Raw genomic sequence first — 24,590 nt, 5'->3', positions numbered from 1 at the left:
ATAGTTGAACAACTTACACTGCAGATAGGTAGTATAAGGGGCCCCATGTCTCATTGCTACATTTTGAAGTAATGAAGCTACCCTCCTACCACCACTTCAGCTTTTCAAGTGCCACATAACATTGATTGATTGATTTATTCATGTCACATTGTGTTTATACAGGTTTAGCTGATTGGTCACACAAGGATTCTGCCTTGATGCACTGGAGGTGCAAATTAAGTTGTTAATGTTATTCAAAGATGGACAGTTTAGAGGGACATTAACTTATCTGGCTACCTTGGTTAGACCAGTGAGAATTGAGGCAGAAATGGGAGAACATCACTCCTTGTGAGTAGTCTTTGCAAAAGCCTTTGCAACCCTGCTCCCACTGTCTTCCTGTGCTTGACACAAACAATAAAGTCAAGTCACATTTGCACGATAGAGGTGAGTAAGGTAGCTAATTTACAGCAGAGATCCGACAGAAGCAACCACTGAAGATAATATATCACTAGGAATAATAAAACTGCTTTGACAGTCACTTTGGCTTGAATTATTAGCCCTTGTAACTGTGTTGTGATGGTGGTCACTTAGTCATGCTGGTTTTTAACTTCCCTCCCAAATGGTAGAAATGGTCAATGGTGAATTTGGTTTTGATCACTAACCACGTGTAGTTGTGTGTTTTCACAGTGAGCATACAGTACAGGCTGTATGTACAGTCTGTACATGTACGTGGGTGGCTGTGTGTGTGTTTTGATTTATTTACAAAAGTCTCACATTACACAGTGCTTTAAGGCAAGTTTCATACCACAGAGGCAGATACACTTCAGGATTTTTAGGCAGCCACACATATTGCTGTATTGATACTCCAGGGCCAGGCCCACACAAACAGTTACATGTCATCCGTTTCCACTTCTCCTCCTCTCCCTTTATTCTTCTCACTGTACTGTCTAATATAGCAAAAACAATAGGTGTCACCTAAGCAAACAGCTGCAGTACATCAACAGCGATTTCATAGTGCTGTGTGTAATCCCAGTGTCCATTGCTACTGTCTGTGAACTTCCACTGTGTCTATTTTTCCCTTCTCGGCGGGTGAGCAGGGATGCTCAGTTGACAGCCGAGGTCATCGCCCTTGTTTTTATCTAGGCTGGTGCTGTGACAGGCTTGTACTTTCAAAATCCTGAAGACGAGGCCTGGAAGAGTAACTTACAGTGAAGGCAAAAAAGACACACACCGCTGGTGGCAATCAAATCCAAACCTTGTCCCAATGCTTAGTTTCTGACAAATCCTAATGCCAGGATGGAGAGCACGCATGAAATGTGGATGTCAAATTTAAAGGTAGTTATAGGAATAAATGAAGATATGATGTACAGTGAGGTGTGTTTGATCATAAATGTATTTGTCTCCCTTTGTGGTGCATTTAGCATGTTCTTATGGCTCATTAATGTGCGGCTCAGTGAACAGTACAGTAGGCCTGCACGATTCGGGAAAAAAATATGAATCGCAATTTTTTTTCTTAGAATTGATATCACGATTCTCTGCCACGATTTTTTGGACCGTGACAAAACAAAACAAAACAAATTGCCAGTACAAAACCAAGGTTATTATAGTTTTACATTTTTCAGTAGTTTTTATTTTTATTTTGTTTTGACTTTTCAAATTCAGTTTAGTTTTAATTAGTTTTTAAAGCGGGTTTGTTAGTTTATTTTTATCAAGAAATGTCACGGAAGGAAAGATATAACGTTATTTGCTCTATGAACGACATTGACAAAGACGATAACTAAGGACATTTACTCTATAATTCTAACCAAACCAAACCAAATTTTTTTTGGCACCTATAGCACATTGTGCATCACCACAAGCCTGTAAACATAGAGGCTTCAATGAGGAGAAGTGAGAGCATCGCAGCGCTTGGGAGCGTTTTAAAACCTATTTCAAACAGTCTATGTTTAAAACTCACAGATGAAAGTAGCAGCGTTTGCAATGCATTCAGCTTGTAAAATTAAATGAGAACCAAAGTAATTTAAAAAAAAAAAATATATATATATATATATATATATATATATATATATATATATATTTTTTTTTTTTTTTTTTTATTTAACCAGGAAAATCCCATTGAGATTACTAATCTCTTTTTCAAGGGAGTCCTGGCCAAGACAGCGGCACAGATCACAACAATTCCGTACATTACAGACAATTTCATAACAATTTCATAAAACTATTTAAAACATTTACAGACCATAGATTTAATTTCCAAACCTTTGAGCAAGAGTTTAAACTGGCCAATTGCAACCACTTCCTTTAATTTCCAGAACTTTTGTAAATTGTTCCATGTTGTGGGGGCAGAATAGTGAAATGCCACCTTACCAACTTTGTGCGGACACTCTGTACAGACAGTAGCAGTAAGTCTTGTGAGCGTAAAGAATACAGTCTATCCGCTTTTGGTTGAATACATTCACACAGATATGAGGGGAGCAGACGCAGAATACCCTTAATAAATGAACATATACCAATGATTGAGTCTACGATTCTCCAATGTTGGCCAGCCCACACGTGTGTAAAGTTCACAGTGGTGTGTTATATATATATATATATATTATATATAGTATATTATATATTATATGTATATAGTATAATAGTATATATATTATATATTATATATATGATATTATATATAACACAATAAGAAACAATACAACACTATCACACACACACACACACACACACACACACACTGACTGTATATTAATCAGATTGTGATTTTATAACGATTAATCGTGCAGGCCTGTAGGCCAGCGCAGCAGCAGCAGCAGCATGAGGTTTAATTATAAGGGCGATAATCTGTGAAGATGACAGATTTAGACGTGTTTCCTCTGGCTGGATATATTTGGTATTTGCGAGCTGTACAATATACAGTTCATGTAATTGCTCTAATACCCTTCGAGTAGTATTTCAATTGTAGACTCCTCTTAATTTATGGATGCTTCGTTCTCCTTCGTTGTAAGAGAGCCTTACCTTGCAAACCGTCTCGCACTGACATATCTAGTGTTGCCTGGCAACCACTTAGCATTTTTGTGAAAGATACTCTCATACCCGTATATTAAAAAAAAAAGAAGAAAAAAAAGGTGAAGGCTAAGTTTCTTGCTCTCCTACTGTGGGTGTTTAAAAACTGAATACATAGTATAGTCTCACCAAACACCAGGAGGAGTACCACATTCGTATTCTTGATCCAACTTCCCTGCTTCAACATTTCCAAGACGGCTGCAAACTTTTCTTCTCATTGGCTGCAGAGAAAAAGCAAACGTACAGCAAGACATTACACACAGTTAGAGTTACAGATACACTTTTAATGTTCTGAGTTCAACAGGCCGCAATGCCTTGAGGGGGGATTGAGAATGGAGTGTATAGTTAAATGGAATCAAATAAATGCTGTATAAACTGAAAGGTCAGTTGCTGTCCTGGCTTGCAATGTTGTATTTTAAAGTGTATGTTGCAGTCACTGCAAATTAAAACACAGGATTTATGTTTTATGTCTTAAGTATGCAGAAAGTACAGAGCACAAATACACTTTACTCTATGCAGTTGTTACATCCAGACATTTTAGTTTGGATAAAATAAATAAATTAAAAACTGCCTAAATTACTTCAGAATTTAATTTTAAATAACATGTAATGTAAATGAAAAACAATCTCACAAAGTGTTTACCATATGCCAACAGACATTTTTGTAGTGCAATCTTCTAACATATACACTGACTGATTGGCATATCTTTAATAAGCTTATATTGGCTGATATATTGCTGGGCTCATCTTTAGGGATGAAGTTGAAGTCCATCTTTCAAAGCATTGCATGAATTGCTAAATTGTACATAATATATTCTATGGTGTTGCTTACATGTTAGTTTAACAATCTTGTGTTTAAAAAAGCAGGTTAAACAAGTCACAAATTATTGTTCTTTCAGTAGCATTTCTTTATTAATTTAATCTTAGACTTTATGGAAATAACAAGTAATTCTGAATTCAATCACAGCAAACTGTTTTAAACAAAGTATTTAGGATACAGAGTTTTATTATATTCAGCTAAATTATTATTTGACTTTTTCATATCATCATAAAAGTGAGAACCCCAAAAGTATCCTTACTGCTGATAACATATGGATGCCACATTGATAACTTCATTATTTGTCATGAGGAAAATTTGCAAGAAGTCACCATCACAGCCAAATGACATGTTAATGGATTCAGAACAGCAGCTGATCAGCCTGTAACTGCAATTATCTCCACATCCTGCTTTTACTTTCATTGGCAGCCTGTCTCCATAGTGTGCTAACTGTGAGACAGTCAAATGAGAACAAATTAATAAGACTCAAACTATCCCAAATCTCTTGGTGATAAATGTCCAGCTTGTTGAGGAAAAGCACAACAATTCAAATACAAAAATAGCGTTGTGTGGCTTTCCTCTGGAGGAAAATATTGAAAACCAATCCTTTGATCTGAGGTTTTTGAATCTCATGCCGTGTGTTGCCAAATCCATTGACAGACAAGAGGAAACATATAATGTTAGCTAACGTTGCTTGTTTAATTGAATTTTTGTTTTGGCTTAGGAATATGAAGAAATGATTGCAAATCATTATATCTTGGTCTTGGAACATTGTGTGCAACATCCCACTTGGTTAGCAGCTTAATTGAAAGGGCATGAAAGAAAAACTTACTTGGACTAAATTAAAAGGTAGTTCCATTTTTGCAATGTGTGCAAGAATTTTTCATTTTTACAGCAGCTCATTACATGTCGTTGCCTTTAAAACTCACTATTTACAGGGGCATTGTTTATCTAATGATGTAATTATGGAGGAATAGTTGACATTTCTTTGGACTTAAACCAAGAGACCACGGTTTGCCTTGGCTGAGAATGTCTTAATTTGCAAACAATTAATTTCTTTTTAAAGACTAAAAGAAATTGAAAATAATCGAAAGCATTTTGGCTGTCTGTTAAGCTTTCTTTTTTCCCTATCTTTCTGTGTTTAGTTTCCTGTGCCGATGATTTGCATACTGTAGGTACTCTAGATTCTGTTTTATTTCCTGAGTTCTTTATTACGAATGTGTTGTAGCAAATCCACTCATCCCTACAGCAGAAGTATGTTCATGTATGTGAGAATGAAAAAAGGTAAAGGATAAGTGGAGAGGATACGAGGAATCACTTAGTGATACTTGTCAGTAAATTAGTCAGTGTATATGCAGTCTAAAAGGCAGAGAGAGAGGAGATTTACCCAATTTAATGAGGAAAACACTGCCTTATTATTTATGCACAAGGTGTCCAGCATCCTTGAGTAATTCTGATAAATCACTTTCCCTGCGGTATAATCAATATGTGTGGTGCACACAACACTTCAGCCCTAAACAAACCCAGATAATGCCCCAGATATGGAAGCTGTGTTGTTCCTCTCAAAGCCTGATATGCACAGTATCAAAAATGCATAAGAAGTTACAGATTGTTTGCTTCTTTTTGTAATTAAGTTCGCTCAAACCTCACACTATGGCGTTAATTAATAATTAAACAGAACATGAGAATCTAGCTGACTTAGGTCAGCATGTGAGAAATGTCGGACGAAACAACATCAGGGGATTTTAAAACAATTTTCAGTTGTAATTGAACAAGTTAATGTCATGGCATCTGAGAAACTGTTTAAAGCTGCACTTGACAACATTTTAATATCAAAACCTGCAGTGTAAATGAGAAGGGGGACACCAACAGAACAGATGAACTGAAGAATGAGCAGGGAGACTTGGCAGTGTAAGATCTACTGCTACTCTGTTGTGTCTTTAGCAGTCTTTGGTTATCTTTTTTTAACATTTATAATTACACAGTTACAAGCATGATCTTTATGTGGACAGGCTACGTTCTGCTTCAGACACATGTTTGTATTTTATGTGTAAAAATAGTTCCAATAAACTGTAGATTGTCCTCAGGAATCTGGACATTGTTCCTGGAAAGGAAGCAAAACAATAAAGGGTTTGGCCATGGTGCTGAAGATCTTTAGTGGTAGGGAATTTATATTACTACTGCCCATGTGTTAGAGTGTGAGTAGGATGACGTACTTTATTTGTGCATAACTAAATAACCAAATATGCAAGTGCTTTAATTTAACAGTTATACCTTGTTATTGCATAGCACAGCGCTGAATATCAGAGGCAGTCTAACATTACAAGTACATGTCACACACAGCAGTCAGTCAATCAAATATTGCAGACTGCATGTGTTTCTCCTCAAGGATCTGCTCTTGTTGACTCCACTGCACCACAGTGGTAAAACTGTGAAACAACATCTCAGCATCCCACATTGTCATCACCTACAATGAAACATGAGGAGATGTTTCAAACTCACTCCTTTTTCCCCAGCTTCTGCATCACAGCCGTGAACAGTCAACATGGACAAAAAAAAAAAAAATTGTGATCAAGCGAACTGAGAGCCTTTCCCCCCCCCTTTCCCCCCTGATCCAGTGTGTGCTGAAGGTCATAGGCCGATGATGCCATCAGGACCACATCATCCGCACAAAGCAGCGATGACATCCGGGACCAACTGAACTGCAACCCTTCCCTCCGGACTGCCTCCGGAATCAAGTAAAAAAATCCCAGAAAGACTCCTTCTTCAGTCGGTTGGCTTCCCTCACCACCGATGTCCACCAGGGTGTTTGTGGGTTAGCGCCCCTTGAGGCACCTAAGACCCTAAGACCACAGCTCTCCACCACTTCAACTTCAGCAATGGAAACTTTTAACAGTGTCTACTCCGGTTAAATGCCCCCAGCCTCCACAGGGATGCACGAAAAGCTCCGTCGGAGGTGTGAGTTTAAAGTCCGTTGGACAGGGGCCTTCTCTAGATATTCCCAATTTACCCGCACCACCAGTTGAGGCTTACCAGGTGTCTCCAGAGTCTTCCCCCAACCCCTGACCCAACTCACCACCAGATGGTGATCAGTTGACAGCTCCACCTCTCTCTTCACCCGGGTGTCAAAAACATACGGCCTATACACTATTTAACCTTTTGATTAATCAGACGTAACTGAACCTAATGACCAGAGGAGCTCAAGGCTTTGTTCTACCTGGCTGGGTTCTTGGGAAAAATTGGGTGCAAAGCAGCACCATACAAGGAAATTGAGCAAAATCCTTCAAATTTTTTCTTTTTGTGACCATACAGTATATAGATTATTTGTATTTTAAATCAATTTTACATCTAATTAGTAAATCATATTCTTAGTAATAGCGGTCATGATTTGGCATATATGGCATCCAATTTCTTCATTTTTATGTACGTCATGTAAAATAGAGGCAGTAGTGTATTCTATTGTTGAATGCATTTTTAAGAACAAGCTTTAATTAACCAAAAATCGGATCTATGATTATTTTCCTAATTTCAGATAATATTTGTTTATAAGTCCCAAATGTGGAAAATAAATGACTGCACTCTGTGTCAGAACTACTTTGTTATACTCAACACAGGCCTAAATCAATCACATGCGACCTATACATGCACTATACTTAGAGATGTCAGAGTATGGCTGCCAGCGAACAGCCCTGACGGTAGGGGGGGTAGGTGCCTTGCCAAAGCACCTGGCATGCAGAGTGAAGTGGCATCTCCAGCACCATCACACTCCAACGTTTTGGTCCATACGGGATTGAACCAGTGACCCCCGTCCCAACCCACTCCTATGGACTGAGCTACGCACCCTGATTATCAGTTGTCATAAATGTCAGAATTATAAAAAATAATGCATCACATTTTTCCAGAACCTACATATTGGAATTTTTTAATCTGACCAACAATCCACAGCCCAAAGATACTTACTTAGATGTTCAATCATACACAAAGAAAAGCAGCAAAAACACACTCTTGAGAAGCTGGAACCAGAACTAATAATATTCTGTCAAGTTAATTATAACCAATGATCATTGCTCTAGACTTTGCTAAACACAGAATTGAGAGATAATTCATCATTACAGAACACATTTCAATGAATTAGGTCATACATCTTGAATCTTTTACATCTACTTTACGGGTCTGGCACAAGCAAGACATCTCTATTAAAATCTGCATGATAAAGTACTCTATAGTTCCAGTATGGTCCATTTCCCATACTCATTTGTAGGCAGACAGTAGACCTTAACGTGTACTGTGCAATTGTCTAATGCAGTAAACCTCACAAGGGACCTCTCAGAGTTGTTAACAGCTGTTGCTACTTCAAGTGGAATGGACAATGCTGAAGATTTAAAGAAACCACACTGACAGTCATACAGGTGTTGCTGTAGTCAAAGGAAAAAAGTCCAAAGGGGAGTTCCAGTATTTTCTCTCAGTACTGTCAGGTTGAGACAAAAGAAATTTCACTTACATAACCAGAGAGATTGGCACTGGGGTTTTCAGCTTGCAGTCATAATTAAAGTTCTTCTAAACCCTCATTGACCCTCATTAATTACTAAACAGGGTTTAATTAATCTGCAGTGAAATCTTCTAGAAATATTGTCAAGTGTGAGGAGACTTCAGACGGAAACTTGAGACTAGGCTTGAGAAATTTTGTGACTCAGACATAACTGAATTGCAGGTTGAGCATGTTTTTCTTTTTTTAGGATTGGACTTTTGTGTTTAAGTTGGTTTTACATAGACATATGGATTAGCTCTTAGTATCTCCTTCATTTACACGCAGCTGTTCTAGCTGTAGCTAGTCTGTGTTACAACCGCAAGACGTGAGTTGTCTGCCAGGGAAATCACAACACATATGATTACAAGGTAAGAAATCCGTTTTCATCATTGACGCAAGGAAATGTAGCATAGATGTGAATCTACCTTTATGCACAACCATGCCATATTTAGCTCAATTTACAGAAATATGCAGAATCACCTGTGGTGAAGAAAGCAGGCAACTTTGGCGTCCCTTTTAAAATCCTTTCTTCAATCTTGGAAAAGCCAATCCAATATTAACTTTGGTCTTATTGCTTTGCTTGTCGCATTGTCGTTTAAATGATCTTTTTAACTTCCTTGGCGACTCCGTTACATGTCCTAGAGAATAGGCGTGATGATTCGTCAGGCTGCCACTGAACGTAAAAGCGCGAAACCCGGAGGTATGTCCCTCTTTGGCCAACGTGTTTTAAAGATGGAGGCGGACATGGCAGAATTCCTACTGTAGGAGCGAGTCACTTGTATATATTCTGAATGACTCTAAATGGCAGAGTCTACGCTTACAAGAATACTTTGATTAGTTGCTGTAAGTAATTACACATATTTGTATTTTCACATTTTTGTAATTACACATATTTGTGAAAGAACAAAAAGGTTTTTGCTGAGAATCAGATTAAAAAAGTTACAACTTTAATAAAGACAAATACAAATATTATGTGTATTGCCATGCCTAGGCTGAATGTTTTTAAATTGGACACACTAGCATTAACTGATTTTGATGAATTATACCACCATTAAAGCATCTTCATGTAAGTCAGACCTCACATGAAATTATTTTGGTGACAGGATTTTTTTTTAATCACTAGGCTACTCTTTTTTTAAAGCTTTTGAGAGCTGGATCCAGTCTGCCATGTTGTCACCAGACACTTGTTTTGACGTGTATAGCAATCATAATCAAGGAACAGATTAGAGTTAATTCAGTTAATTAATACATTTACTGTGACAGACGTGTCAAACATTAATACATGACCTCCTTTTTTTTTACACTCTAACTTAACTCCTTACTTTTCTCTAGCGTGTTAGCGAACCAAATCTACAAAAATAGAAAGTTTTCTCAACAATGAAATTATGGATTTCCAACACAGCTAAAAACAGGATTTATTCCTACACTGACAAAAAAACTGTTGCCTAATATTATGCATCATTCCTCCAAGCTGTGTCAAAATGTGCATGATGATATCTGATAGTCAGGGTTTACAGATGGAAGTTAGCCTGGCTTCTTGACAGATTTTACTGTTGATTAGTTGGCATGCTCCCTGACAAACTCTTAAATGAAATGAAAAGAAATACTCTACACAGTTTGTCATGTTAACAAATCAAAGTTCTTTTTTTGTCATACTGTTCAGCTTCACAAAGCAGCCTTTCATTCCTGTGTCACAAAATAGGTGGTTGCCACAGCAACAAGCCTTTATCCTACTATCTCTTGAGTGTTAGACAAATGGTGTGACCTGGCCTCTCAGCAACACCCTGCTGCGATATCAATGGCCTGACTGTAATTCACACTAACAAGAAGTAACAAAGTATTTTAACTAAATTAAGCCTGACTATTAGCGTAAGGGAAAACATTACACACTTACAACTTACTTTGTTTTTATTTGTGATAGCTGTGAAGGAACACACTACCACAACAGAGAATGTAAGCTATGTATGTATGTATGCTTTCCTTTTCGGAATGGATTTTAAATTTCAGTAGCCTCCTTTTATATTACTTACCTTAACAAGCATTGCTGGATGAGGCAATCCTGCCATTTAGGTTTGCAGCCAAATATCATTCTCTTTATATAGCTTATTTTAAGTCTCCTCACACTGTAGTTTACCTCTTCTTCTTTTTGAGCATCATGCAGGATCTTTTCATCTTTTAATTCAGCAAAGCCATCAGGATAACTGCCTGTCCTCTTCATGTGCTTCACATTTGGTTAGCCATCATTAAAGCTCAACTTTTTACACTGGCAGCTTGACAATCTGGTGCTGCACAGGTATTGGGGAAGGAGTTGTTCCCCTCCCCACCCTACATTCTCTCTCTCTCTTTCTCTCTCTCTCTCTCTCTCTCTGCTGCAGTAGGCTCAAGACAGATGGAGCGGTACATGACAAAACAGCCTAATTAAGAGAGTGGTGCACCTTTGAATTCCCACATGTGGAAATTCTCTCCAGAACCGTGACAGAACATGTTTGCTACGAGGAAAGAAGAAATTTTTGAAGAAGAAATTTGCATCATCCATGTTTATCTTGAAAGTGCTATGCAACAAATAGGCCATTAAAATGTCCAGTTTCTAAGGCACATCACATGCAGTCAACACAGAATAACAACATGGAAATCCTAATGAGCTACACGGCTGAATACATTTCTAAGCTGAAGATGATTTAGAGATGGATCAAAAAATGGCAAATTGTTAGACCTGCATATCAAGAGAGGTTGTAGTGTTTTCTTGACATGAAGATGAATATATGCTACTTATTGGTGGGTAGCTTGAAAAACAAAAAAAAATGCAGCTCCTAGTTCTTTAGTTAATTGGATTTAAACAGCTGATATATTGTACACCTTTGTCTTTGCCTCTGAAATAAGGTATGAGTGTGGCTGAAACGAGTAGTCAATTCATTGGTCAGTCAACCGAAAATTAATTTGCAACTACTTTAAAATTCCATTTAATTATTGAAGTCATTTGTCAACGATATATTTGATCGTCCATCTTCTTTGTACTGTATTACAGTAAACTGGATATCTCTGGACGACGCAGTTTGAAGATGTCCCCTCTGGTTTTGTAAGATTGAGATATGCATATTTTCTTTTAATTTACAGACCAAAATGGTTAATCAATGATGATTGTAGTAGTATTATTAATACAAGTAGTAAATAGCTGCAGTCTCACATTAATGTGCCACTAATAAAAATGTTTAATTTACAATACTTGGTATAGCTAATTCTTAAAATTGCTTGATGTGACACGTCCCATCTGGAGCAGTTCTAGTAAGCATTTTGCTTAATTTTAACATTGATGCCAAAAGTCAGCAGCTCAAAAAGCTTTAAATAGCTCTGGTTTCCTTACAGCAGAATTCAGACGGACAAATATTAAATTATCTGGAGGACACGTTAAACCCAACAACCTAATAATATCTTCAGTGTTTATATTTAAAGATTGTCTGTCAGCAGTTAGAAGAAAACACTAAATTGTAGTTTACACATAGTATCATCAACTATAGTCTAACAGCACTAATAACTGAGATGTTGTAAGGAAGCACTTCATGCAACGCTGTAATGGAACTTACATTTAATTACCTGCCTGTGTATTATGCCAAGTACCGTAGGTATTAGCTACTAATGCCTGAGTCCACATATAGTGAAGTAGTTGCATTAAAACAACCACTAAGCAGCTGCTTCGCAAGGTATATATAACTTAACTACAATAGTCCAATTTTACCAAAGACTATCTAACAACGGATAATGAAATAACTGTAATACTTGTTTCAGTGTCACTCTGTGTCCCTGTGCCTTCTGTGTGGGAAGAGTTAGAGGCATTGTTTCACTTGTGTACTTAAGTGCAGCTATAAAGGTCAATTTGTGACACACAGTAGTGATTTCTTTGAGCAGAGGTACTCGCTGCAGGCCAAGGCAAGCTGCACCACGCTGATGCCTGTCCACATACTGTATATCACTTACAAAGATGCTTCTTAGTCAAGGTGTATTTATGAGACATATTGCAAGAGCATTACTTTTCTATTCCTGTAATGAAGCCCGGCAAAGGATCTGGTCAAAGCAGGCATTCTTAATTAAACATCTGTTAAAACACGATGATGATGATGTTGATGAAGGCCTTGCTTAAATATTGCAGTTTGTGCAGATATGAGATGCAGATATCAGGATATTTTTTCAGTAGAAACTTATTTTTCATCCGGTTTCCTCATAATAAAGAAATCATCACATAGCATAATACATTTAGGATGAGATTTAGTTTTATGCATTTTCTTATTGTACTTTTCTCACTCTCTGTGCATCAGAAGATGTAACAACACCTTTAGTGTAGTAACTGGAGATTAATGGCGTGATATATTGCATTATCATGGAAACAATATTACAGTCAGCCTTACCAAATTGTATTAGTCAATAATATTAATTACAGGTTTTTGCACATTTAGAACTACATTCATTTATATAGTATTACATTTATACCGTTTATTACTTTACAATGTTTGTTTGTATCTTGCTGTAAGTAATAACTTCACCTTATATAAAATTGCGTTTCAATCAAATTAGAAACAACAATAATGGCAGACTACCAATGTTAATTATTTGCAGTCATTTTTTGCCATCAGTTTGTTCAGCATTAGCAACACTTTTACATGTGTGAGGATGTGTCTTGCCTGGCACAAATTGAGCTTAACAGTTTGTGCTTTTCTGGTCGTTTTCTGTCAGTCTTGTTGATGCCACAGTTTGCCTTTCTTGCACTTGATATCCACATCTTAGCTGGCTAGTGTCTCTAGCCACAACAGATGGTATATTTTCCAAAACATCCTGAAAGCCAGTTTCGAAACAGAAACAGTTGTATGCATGTTGGGAAATGTAGGTATTTACACACATACTTCAGAATCAGATGCAGTTAATTTACTATTTTACTGAGAAACTGCATTGATGCGTTTTGCATATTTAAAAGTGATGCAAGGATATTGCAATTTACAGCTACTACCGGCTGAATTTTAAATTAACCTAACCCTACAGTTTAATACTTTGAATGGCAAATGGCAATAGCATATTTCAGAGCAGACTGTACATATGAGCAGTTTCCATGCAGATGTGTCAACATTTGCTGCAAGACCTGAATGAGGTTAAGCAAGAAGTCAAACCTGAGCCTGAGCCACCTGGGTGTTAGTTTTTTTTTTTTCTCTTCATATTGTATCATCAGTAGTGATATATTTTGCTAGATTGCCGGTAACAAGGGAAAGGTTAGGATTACTACTTGATGAAAAGGGACAGACTTAATGTGGAATGGATTATACCATTTCTGGGTATCTTACAAGGCTGCCTTGATGTGTTATACTTGGTTAGATTTAACTGGACTGGACTCAAAGGGGGACATTGTCAATGCATCTGGTGTAAGATTGTGATGAGCTTATTACTTATTTCCAACCCAAGTTAATAAGTTTGCTACTCTTCAAATAAAAGTATTCAGATACAAATACAGTGAACCCTGAGGGGTTCGTGTGGTACAGCTCAACAGTATATAGGGCCTTATCTTTCATGTTTAATCAATGTAGTGTGGGAGGCTTTAAGGGCGGCTTCACAGTGACGGACTATAAGCTCTCTACTTGGCGTTTTCTTCCACCAAAGGGCGTAGAGAAGAGACTGAGGCGATGTTCAGGGTGTGTCGCATCACTACAACATCAGCCGGTGTCTGCCTGCCGAGTAGAGAGCAGCAACAGTGGGAGGGAGTGGGCGGATATATCAAAAGGTGAAATGCAGCCTCTGCTGCAAAACTAAATCCAATTGAATATGATTCTGCCTCAGTTGCAAGGTCTAACACTGTTTCCACTCTTCCACCCGCTCTCTCTCTCTCTCTAACTCTATATATATATATATATATCATACATACAATGTACTGTATTTTCACTGGTTGTCCCTGTGTGTTTAAAAGACGTTACTATTTCAAAGGGTCTCCCTTCTGCTGCATATGCAGTACTGCTAGAGTGATAATACCTTTATTAACAGTAAGATTAAAAGTTATTCATTTTGCTACTCACTGTTTTAATATGCTTTATCACAATATGAATCAAATCATTTGTAGGTCATGCCAACTTTTACAATTGATCATCTAAACTAATAAGGTCTTGCCCTGTACTTGTCTTCCCTTCCCTTGTTTCTGGTTTGTTGGGAGTAAACAGAAGAACTGGGCAGTTAAGGATGGGTTATGCTTGAGAGAAAATTTCAAAGTATGGCTAGTTTCTCATTTCCACACACCTGTCCAATTACAGCCACAGTAGCACTGTTTCTAGTGGAGTACTCCAGCAAGCATATCAAGTTTCTCAAAAGCAGGATATGGTGTTTATACGCTTAACCATGATTTTCCAATTAACATCGGGAAACCAGGAAACTCATGCACATGTTAACGCACTCTGTGTCAGTCCTGTTGGGATCTTCAGTTCATTCTCATATCTACAGAGTCAAGGCAACTCAATATTCTGTTTTAGTTTGGAAGACACTGTGTATCACCAATAATCTGAAAAGCTTCATCAGGTTCAGTCTTCAAGATAGTCAGGTTCCTCCCACAATCACATAGACTCTTAATTGACCACAGGTATAAACGTCAGTGAGTGACTATATCAACCTCTCAAATTTGTCTGCCTGCTTCCAATCCAGTGCATGCTGGGATGGGCTTTAGACTCCTGTGAATTACTGAATACTAGTATTTAGTCAAAAACAGAAGGGGGTGTTGAATGCTTTCATGATTTCTTTTTGGCAGGTTGTTCTAGCCGTGGGCAGGACACCTCAGGTATACAGGAATATTCTGTTAATTGGTTTATTTATGGCAACAGGGAGACAGACCAAATCACAAGCTACGGAAAGTCCATGTAAACAGCTTAACTTGAATAAGACCTTAAATGGAGTGAAGTTTAGTGTTACTCTGTGCTTGTAAATGTAGCCAACTTTGTTTATTCTACAATTAATTTGTGTTTTACTTATCAATTGTTGTACATTCTTTTTACTCCATTGAGCTGGTTTGCTGGTAACCTTTTACATTTCTGTTTTAAGGTTGCTGTTTGCAGTTGAGATACTCTAACTATTGGCAGGTGCTTCATCTAGACAGTTTGATTCTTTAAGTCTTCATGTCAAACTCTAGACATTTAAAACAAAAATGACTTTGTTATGATAGTCACGTCAGCTTTCTGCTTGTTTTGGCCCTCCAGTACAACTGTAAACCTTGATAGATTTAATGTGAATCATGACGGTGTCCGACAGCTCATTGACTGACTTGATTTATTTCCTAGTGAATGGTGGCTTATTTTTCTCACAAAACATTTATGGGTCAAGTCTTTGATTTAGAGGTCAAGGCTAGGGAACAATTTGGGTAAATAAAATAACGATTAAGAACGGATGTTTTTGCTATAAATTATCTGATAAATTATCTTGAGGATTCTATTTTAAAACAGTGATTCATGCTCTACAGTTTAGCTGCCTGTTGCTCTGTTCTTCCCTGTGGCATTAGCCAGCTGTGCATTGGTGTGGAGGAGGAAGGCCTCATTTATTCCAAGTTATGCAACCATCTTGGGAAATGCTGGCCAGGCACTGACTGTAGCATAGCAGCAGAGCTTTAACTCAGCAGCCAGCAGCACACTGGTTTCCCAGGGAGCAAGCAGTGAGGCTTTCCCCTCTCTCTTTTTTTCTCTTCCGCACTAGCCCTAATCTCTCCCCCCTTAGTGTGTCGCATCTTTGTCAAGTTGCATCAGGTGCTGAGTGAAGCACATTTAAGTAGAGTACAGCTACTGTGGTGCATGATCAACATACAAACATATGTTGAACATGCACCACAGTAGCTGTTCCATTAGATGTGATTCAGGAAATCTCTCATCAATGTTGTGTGGACTTGCAAGCCAAGATTGATGAGTATTTCCGTCTATAAAACCTACTGTCATATTGAAAGAAAAGAAAAATCAGGACAACTAAATGCATTTTCACAATACGGAGTATCAACCTACAGTTTGATTAACATTCACACCATGGTTGCATGTAATCTTGTAGAACTGTAAATGTAATCTTTTGAAATGTTCCCCTCACCCTAAAATGGAAACAAGCTTGGTTGCTTTTCTCAAAAGCCTTTCAGAAGCTTAAAACAAAGCTTGATTCTCCCCCCTCTCCTACTCCACATCTCTTTTTTTCCCCTTCACTTCTGAAATTAGCTCTCCTCTCATACAGTAAGAGTACAATGTCAGTGGATCCACATGTGCTAAAAGATCTGCTATTTTGTATTTTCTTTTAACCTATTTCTTTTCTAGCACAACTGCTTGCTTACACTTTTCCACAAATGGCCTGCTTTGTATTCACACATACTCACACCTGGAAGCTGCAAAATACAACAATCCATAGGGGTTAAATGGTTGCTCAAAGGCAGACCAGTGGTGGTGATGACAGAGCAGTAATTGTTGCTCTTTCAACTCCAAGCCCTACTTAATCTCCCAGGGCTGGAACTGCAGCTACTGCAGATTTATATATATAATCAGTACAGAAATGTGTTCAAAACTACAGGCTGCAGCACTGAAATGGGTGCTATTTTAGAAGTAAGAAGTGTGTGGCCACAAGGAAGTCTGTACAAATAAGCACTTAAAACACTCCATGGTTCCCCTCAGGCGGATGAGCTGGAGGCTAAAGGTGCTTTAAAGTTGCATCAGCTCATTGTAGGGAGAGTAGGCGATATTGTCCAAGATAGAGCTAAGGAACTCATCCTCCCCTCTACCCTGCCTGCAGGGTATCCAGACTCAGCACAGTGACACAGCTAGTATTTTTTTTTAACCTATTTGTTGAGCCTGCCGGCACCCCCTGCATTGATGTCACCTACCCCGCACACAAAGAACAGTGCACTGGGCACTATTTATCTGTAGAAATAATATATTGGATGACACAAGCCTCTTCGGGCAGACAGTCAGTGTGTGTTTGGGTTGTCATACCGGATCAAGTTATCATGTGATATGAACTCTCCTAGCTTGAATGCACTACACTCACATCCTCAATATTGATTGGTGGCAGGTGACCACCCCACTGACCTTCTGCTCTGCCGGGTTATCTGCATGAGGCTACTAAATGGAGTTTTAAAGAGGGGCTTACATGAATATTGAGTTTTAACACAATGGTGAACATTTTTGTTCTACAATGCAGAGACATAAATCAACAGAGAGTTGACAGCTCATTCACATTCACCTCAGGGATGAAACAGCTCCCGCAGGATAAAGTTGTACTTAAATGTTGCCAGAGTGTTCTCATGTAAAAGACATCAATCAATTTGCCAAGCTTGGACGAAACCTGAAGATCTCGAAATGTTGCTCTGCATACTATTGGTACAGCGTATGGATCTTTTGTCTGGTTTGTGTCTTTAGTGTGAGTTTCTTAATAAGCATCTGTAAAAATAATTTGGATGTGCTCATCTTGTATCTTGTAACCATTAACCATTTCCCATATACAATCATCATCACTATAATTAGCTTCACATGTTGCCCTTTGCATTGACCAAGTGAAAACTCACACAGACCGTGTGAAAGCACACAGAGACACACATGCTATAACAATAGTACACATATACAAACAAACCCCATATTTTCTTTATTGTTAGTGAAAGAAACCCCAATGTTTTACATTTTTTTGTTAGCCCTGATATTACTTACTGTATGTTGTTTCAAAATTGGGTTCATGAGACAAAGTTGTCACAAACTCAATGCTTTATTAGTAATAATACCACTTATATGTGATACTAAAAATAAGACAAAGTTACATTTTAGCAACAGTAACCCCAGAGTTGCTGGATATATCTGTGGACTTCAGGAGGGGTGATGCTAAAGTGATCGTAGATAATTACACTGCTGCCATAATCTACATCTGCTTAATGAGTGTTTCATCAAATGAAAACATTTTAGCACCTTCTGGGTAGTTTATATGCTTCCTTCTGTCTCTCTCTGGAAAATGATTGATTTCAAATTAACTCTACTCAAAATAAATTGGTTGATAGCTAAAGAGACCAATCTGGGTTGAAAGATTAGTCTCTAAACAGCTGATTATGGGGTAATCAAACCACCTCAAGAGAGTTTCTGTAATCAGAATGCTGGGGTGATGGTATAGAGAAAATGCAGATGAGGCTGACAATGATACAGACACATCTCAGTGGGAGCAAATGTTTTGTGTCTTCTACTTCATTATTTCAACAATATTCATGTTGCCATGTAGTTGTATATGATTGCTGAATTTGTCTGTTTCCGACTGATATAAACCCCCTGTTCATATCAGCAACGCCCCCGTAACATCAGCATCTTTACAACACAGAGCAAGCTAAGACAGAGAACAGTGTGGAAAAGCTTCTGATGATCTGATGATTCTGAACTATTGGCTTTTTGCAGGTTTCAAAGTTTACCAGCCCCTCAATAGATTGCCATTGTTTTTTTGGCTGGTGAGTGAAGCAAATCTACCAACATTTGGCTGGTGGATAGTGCTAATTGTGAACCCTGGCTAAGAATTACTTCAACAACAATTTGAAGCTGTAACCCGGTAAAATCTACAGTAGAACCACCTGGACAATTACATTTAGAGGTAGAAAAAAAAACCATATTGTCTTGAGAGAAAAAGTAATGGCTCTCGGACAGGTATTAAATATTAAGTCCTTCCTCTAACTGGAAAACCAGATTTAAAGTTAATGTATTTAATGTCTTACTGAAATCTGAATCATCAAAATTGCACAGCTTGATTCATCCAGAAAATGCAAAATGCTATACATAAAATGTTTAGTAGCCCATTTTGTACTGGGTTCCTTCCTCACTGTATAGGTGAAACTTCATTTGAACAATATGTTGATGGATGCTCAGCTGAGCTGGTGAATGCAGGCTATATTGTAGGTTTCCACAATCATACTGACACAAGTTTGGAAGTACGTGGCTGGATTACATTACACTGTAGATAACAGAGCGTTGCATGTGTGTACACACACACACACACACACACACACACACAATCTCTGTGTGCATTCATTACTATTGTTAGCTTTAATTTGACACATTTTGTTGCCTCAGCAACCGTCAATGTCATCTACTATGATGCAGTGAAATTGAGAGGGGACCTAGAGAGATAGAGCTATGATAGTGGAAGAGAGGAACACAGAAAGATGGTACTACATTCACTGTACAGTGATTATTGCAATTAAACTCTACAACACTACATCTTTTTCTATGGTCACACACAGTATTTTAATACTGACCCAAAAATGTACAACTTTGGCTAATAATAAAGACAGACATAAAATGTGAAAATGAATCACATAGGTGGCTGATTACACCCTCTAGTTTTCATGTATTCTACTGTAGTTAAACCAAACCTCAAAGCAACGCAAGGACATACTGTAAATCAAATTAAAACAATAGTTCCATCTACTCAGGGATGTTGTAAAAACCTTTTAAGGGTTTCCCAACTTGTATTCATTTTAAAAGCAGGTAACGTAAGTCTGGGTATCCGTGGGTGAGAGACATTTTAATTCTGACATCCATAGTACAAAACATTTATAGTGATAAATGAAATGTGCAATTAGATCTGAGTGGGTTATGTGTCAGCAAACTTGTGCTTAAAATCATTATTCGTTTAAATTCTAATGCTGGACAATTTTTAATAGTGCACCAAACACAGCAGCCCATATGACAAATCAAGCTCAAGTGTCTCACATTACATACTGTATGTGTCTTTTCTTTCTCCTTTTTTAATACTGGGATCCACCCCAAACAACCTTGAAAATCCTATTACAGTTCCTAGGTTTACAGCAGTGGTTGTCATGACAACTGTGCATTTTATTTCTGGCTCCTTTGAAATGGTGTGTGAGATCAGAGATCCCAAATGTTATGTAAGACGATGTGCACTGTTCCAGACTGGGGTTTCCTGCTGCAGAGAACTTAAAGTAATTAATTACGGGGGAAAGACAGACACTCAAGGCACTTTGTCTCCCTGTTTACCTTACAGCTCTTATCACATACTGGTAAGATGTAGACTGTAATTGTTATGCAGAAAGCTAAGCAGCATGACAGATGATTTGAATAATGCAGCTCACTTTGACACATTTTGCTTGAAAATGATGTCTGTCTTCTTGAATCTCCATAGGACATAGAAGAACAAATACAATGATCAAGATGTGTGCGTCAGTCAGAGACGGGGAAAGAATGGAGAACAATAATAAATATTGGTAGTGCTTTTGACATTGGTAAATTTATAATAAACAGGCCTAAGGAGTAATCAACAAATGGGATTGCAGGTAAACTGTGGCATCAAGATAGGATTTAAATAAGTAGCTAACCACTTATAGGAAAGGGCATTTTATCTTTATTCTTTACACTTCACTACACAATTTGAGAATCATGTTCAGAATCAAGAAAGTTTTTAAGCCAAATCCAAGAGGAAAGTTTGTGTGTTTAATGTCACAAATACAATATATGCAGTGCTTCAATAAATCTTGAAATGAAAACCGAAGATAGATTTTGGACATTTTGCTTGAACAATAAATCGATAGAGCTTACTCATTCATTAGCAGTTTCTAAGTTTCATTATCACTGAGGTATCACCAGCTGCAGACACACAGAACTGATCTTATTGACTCACAGTATCTCTCAGTTCCTAATTATAAAACTCCTTTGTTGCATGCAGACAATGTGTCCTAAAAGCTTTGTAACTACAAGTGCTGGTCTGTTGTTCTTTTACCACAGATTATAGTGCTCACATTATTAATCAGAGAAATTGGAGAAGTGTACTCCCATTCTGTAGAACTGTACAGTCTCCATGTTTAGAGGCAATACAATCAAAAATGATGCTATCATAACATGGTGAGTGGAATGAATGAAAGGGAATTGTCTTGATATTAGTGCAGGCATTTGACATACTGTATATTTTTCTTTTCTTTTATGTTTTTTATCCTTTGCCATTTAACATCAAGTACAATAAATGTTGGATCTCATAAATTACTGTATGATTTTACTATGTGCATATTGTTCCACTATTGCATGAATCTATTATAGAAAAACTTATTGGAGCTTGAGGAGTATTCTTCCTTTAGCAGAGCATAAGAATATAGGAGGTTAGGCTGAACGTTTTAACCCCTCATAAGCTACTAAATTCTCCAATCCTAAAGTCTCTTTGATGTAGTACAAAATGTGTTGCTCTTTGTGATCACCGCCCAATGGTGTGCACGGCTCTTCTCAAAATAATTAGTCATACAGCTAATAATAACTGGTTCACCACTGCAGGGCTCGAGAAATAGTACTTTTATCACAAATTCCAGAGTAGTTAGCTCAATCTGTTGAGATAATCAACTCCTAACTGCTTACAATAATGCTGTAGCATAGGTTGAGGAACCTTGGTCCAGATGTATAAACGATACCGTTCATAAGCACAAAAGAAATACATGCAGTAACCATTTCCCATATACAAACTCATTTATAAATGAAGAATGTGTGCACCTGAAGCATACTTACATACAGACCTGGCATATGGTCATCAAGACATAGCTGCAAGTAAAATGATGAGGCTGTTGCCAATAATGTTTGCCAATTTCTCTGACTGTGTTATTATTTTGCCGTCTGCACAGCGTTGTGAAAAATGTCAAAAGTGCAATTATAAAATACATTTTAAATCATTTAGGAGTGATACATTTAAATTTTAAATTTACAATAAAGCCAAAATGTCCTTGTTGTCAATTTTAAAGTCTGTGTCCATATGAGCTCTTCAAATTAATCGTTTATCATTTTTCTGATGTTTAATAATTATAAGATATGACGTGATGATGATTGACAGGTACATGCAATGAATTAGTGGTATGGTGCTATAAATAGCCACAGTCCTTTGTAATGGTTGTGTATACTAACAGCTGTTCTGGTGCTGTTGGAGAACATCGCAGATACAACGTAATCAATGAAATTGCATTGCTTCTTGGCCCTTCTTGTCATTCCTTGTCTAATGAGTGATGGAGTGGGCACAAGTATCAATATGCAAACAGATGTTTAAGGACGTTATACATCCATTGATGGCTATTTGCGGGAGTGGAAATTAGGCTTTTGCACGTTCACCAAGTTCCACAATGCCTGAGATTTAGAAACGAATTTTATGCAATTGGCCCCTGGTCTTTTTTACCTTATAACTTAATAAATTTATTTTTCTGGTAGCAAAACACCAGTAAAAGCATTTTGATGCAGCCTTGCTTCTGTATATCTGGTTGAAACAGGGTGTTAAGCAAATTTCTTCCAGCCTACTGTAGAAGAAGAGAAAAGATATCTCTTGAGAAACATATCTGTGCCTCCATACTATATTTAAAGCTGTACAGTGATTTGATATTTTTGTCTTTTATACTGCAGGTTAATCTAAATTTCTGACTTTATTAGAGATTAACAACTTAAATTCACTTCAACGCTGTAACTAAGAATTGCCAATCTCAGTTATAAATAATTATACTTCCATGTGTAGCCTACTGTAATACTGTAACAACTTCTCACTAAACATGGTTTCTCTATTGCAAGAATATTCACTCACATTATAGGTCCCTTGGTGCATACTGTGATGGAAACAGCATAAAGTGGGAGGATGAAATATTTACATAGAGCAATCAGAGCAAGTCTCTCTCCAACTTGCTTGTATCTTATTTCTTTCTTTTCTTCTTTCTTTCCTCTTCTCTGAAACAGACCAGACATTTTCACGTTGGTCCCCGTCTCGAAAGTTCAATGAAGGCAGACGCCTCCCTCCAGCCAGGAACATGAAGGGCTTATCAGGCAGCCGTTCCCAGCACCAGATCCCTTTACCCTATGGCTTGGACTATGACCCCCACGTTCATGACCTCCACGCTCACCATGGCTCTGACTCCCGCCACTCGTCCTACCTGCTCAGCCCCACAGAGAGCTGCCCCATGGACTTCCACCACCGCTACTCGCCGCGCAGCTCCATCCACTCTGACTGCATGATGATGTCCCCGGTCATGATGCCTCCAGTTGCTGTGTCTGAACACATCTCCAGCAGCACATTCCCCAGAATGCACTACAGCTCACAGTATTGTGACTCAGCCACACGGGACGACTGCGCTGCCATCACAGCCTCTGCCACCTCACCAGCTGTTGCCGCTGCTGCGGCGGCGGCAGCCGCCTCTTCCCATCTCACCGGCACCAAGAGCAACCGCCTTCCTGCTAACCTGCTAGACCAGTTTGAGAAACAAGTGCCACTACACCGCGATGGCTTCCACACGTTACAGTATCAGCGCACTTCCACCACCACTGAGCAACGCAGTGAGAGTCCTGGCCGCATCAGACACCTTGTTCATTCTGTCCAGAAGCTTTTCACTAAGTCCCACTCCCTGGAGGGATCATCCAAGATGAATGGCACAAAAGGTGACATGATGGGAGGTGGAAGTTATCACCATCATGGTCACCACTCCACCAAACATGGTAGCAAGAGAAGCAAGAGCAAAGAACGCAAGCACCGCTCTGGCGGCTGGTGGAGCTCTGATGACAACCTGGATAGTGACAGCACCTACCGCACACCCAGTGTCATGTCACGACACCATGGGGAACATGTCAGCCACTGCTACCCAGATTCCATGCACAGCCACAACTTTGGAGACCTGTCACTGAAGACTTCTAAGAGTAACAATGATGTCAAGTGCTCGGCCTGCGAGAGCATGGCTATGGCGCCCGAGGGCAAGTTCATGAAGAGGAGCTCCTGGTCGACACTGACAGTCAGCCAGGCCAAGGAGGCCTACAGGAAGTCATCGCTTAATCTAGAGAAACCCATGATGCATTCGATGCACTCCGACCTCAAGCCTTCATCGCGGACATGTCACTACCTGCAGGTAAGTGGTGCTTTACTACTTTATGTTTCAAATGGACAAAAATCAAACAAAATAGAAAAGACAGAATTAAGAATAATAAAATATAAAGGTATTAAAAGATGGATTAAGGTTCTTTACTGTATGTTATACTTTATGTGGATGGTAGCCTTCAGTTTGGGGCAACTGAAATAAATGTTTATCTGCTACAGCTGGTATATGTCACTATATTACACTGGTTATTTATTACAAATAAAATGTTGGTAATTGAATTAAGTTTGCTAATATTTTGGAGCCTGCCAATCATACCTACTATTAATAGTGATGTCACTGAGCTTAAGAGTTCTTGCTCAATGAGTGGTTTTA

At 38.3% G+C, this 24,590-nt stretch overlaps 1 protein-coding gene and 1 long non-coding RNA gene across 3 annotated transcripts in view; one reads left to right on the top strand and one right to left on the bottom strand.

Annotated features, from left to right (window-relative positions):
- The window catches only part of LOC116706439 (disks large-associated protein 2-like), a 105,605-nt gene that overhangs the window by 25,707 nt on the left and 55,308 nt on the right, over window positions 1-24,590 (top strand). The window contains 1 exon segment of the mRNA XM_032543284.1: window positions 23,092-24,248. Coding sequence (XP_032399175.1) covers window positions 23,092-24,248 — 1,157 coding nt within the window.
- The window catches only part of LOC116706441 (uncharacterized), a 76,561-nt gene that overhangs the window by 20,525 nt on the left and 31,446 nt on the right, over window positions 1-24,590 (bottom strand). For both annotated transcript variants that reach the window (XR_004336236.1, XR_004336237.1), the window contains exon 3: window positions 3,172-3,263. This is a non-coding gene — a long non-coding RNA (uncharacterized LOC116706441). The remainder of the gene's footprint in view (window positions 1-3,171; window positions 3,264-24,590) is intronic.

The sequence above is a fragment of the Etheostoma spectabile genome, chromosome 18 (genome assembly GCF_008692095.1).
Source record: "Etheostoma spectabile isolate EspeVRDwgs_2016 chromosome 18, UIUC_Espe_1.0, whole genome shotgun sequence".
NCBI lineage: Eukaryota > Metazoa > Chordata > Actinopteri > Perciformes > Percidae > Etheostoma > Etheostoma spectabile.
Note: the sequence above shows the minus strand (reverse complement) of the source record. Positions and strands in the feature narration are given on the sequence as shown.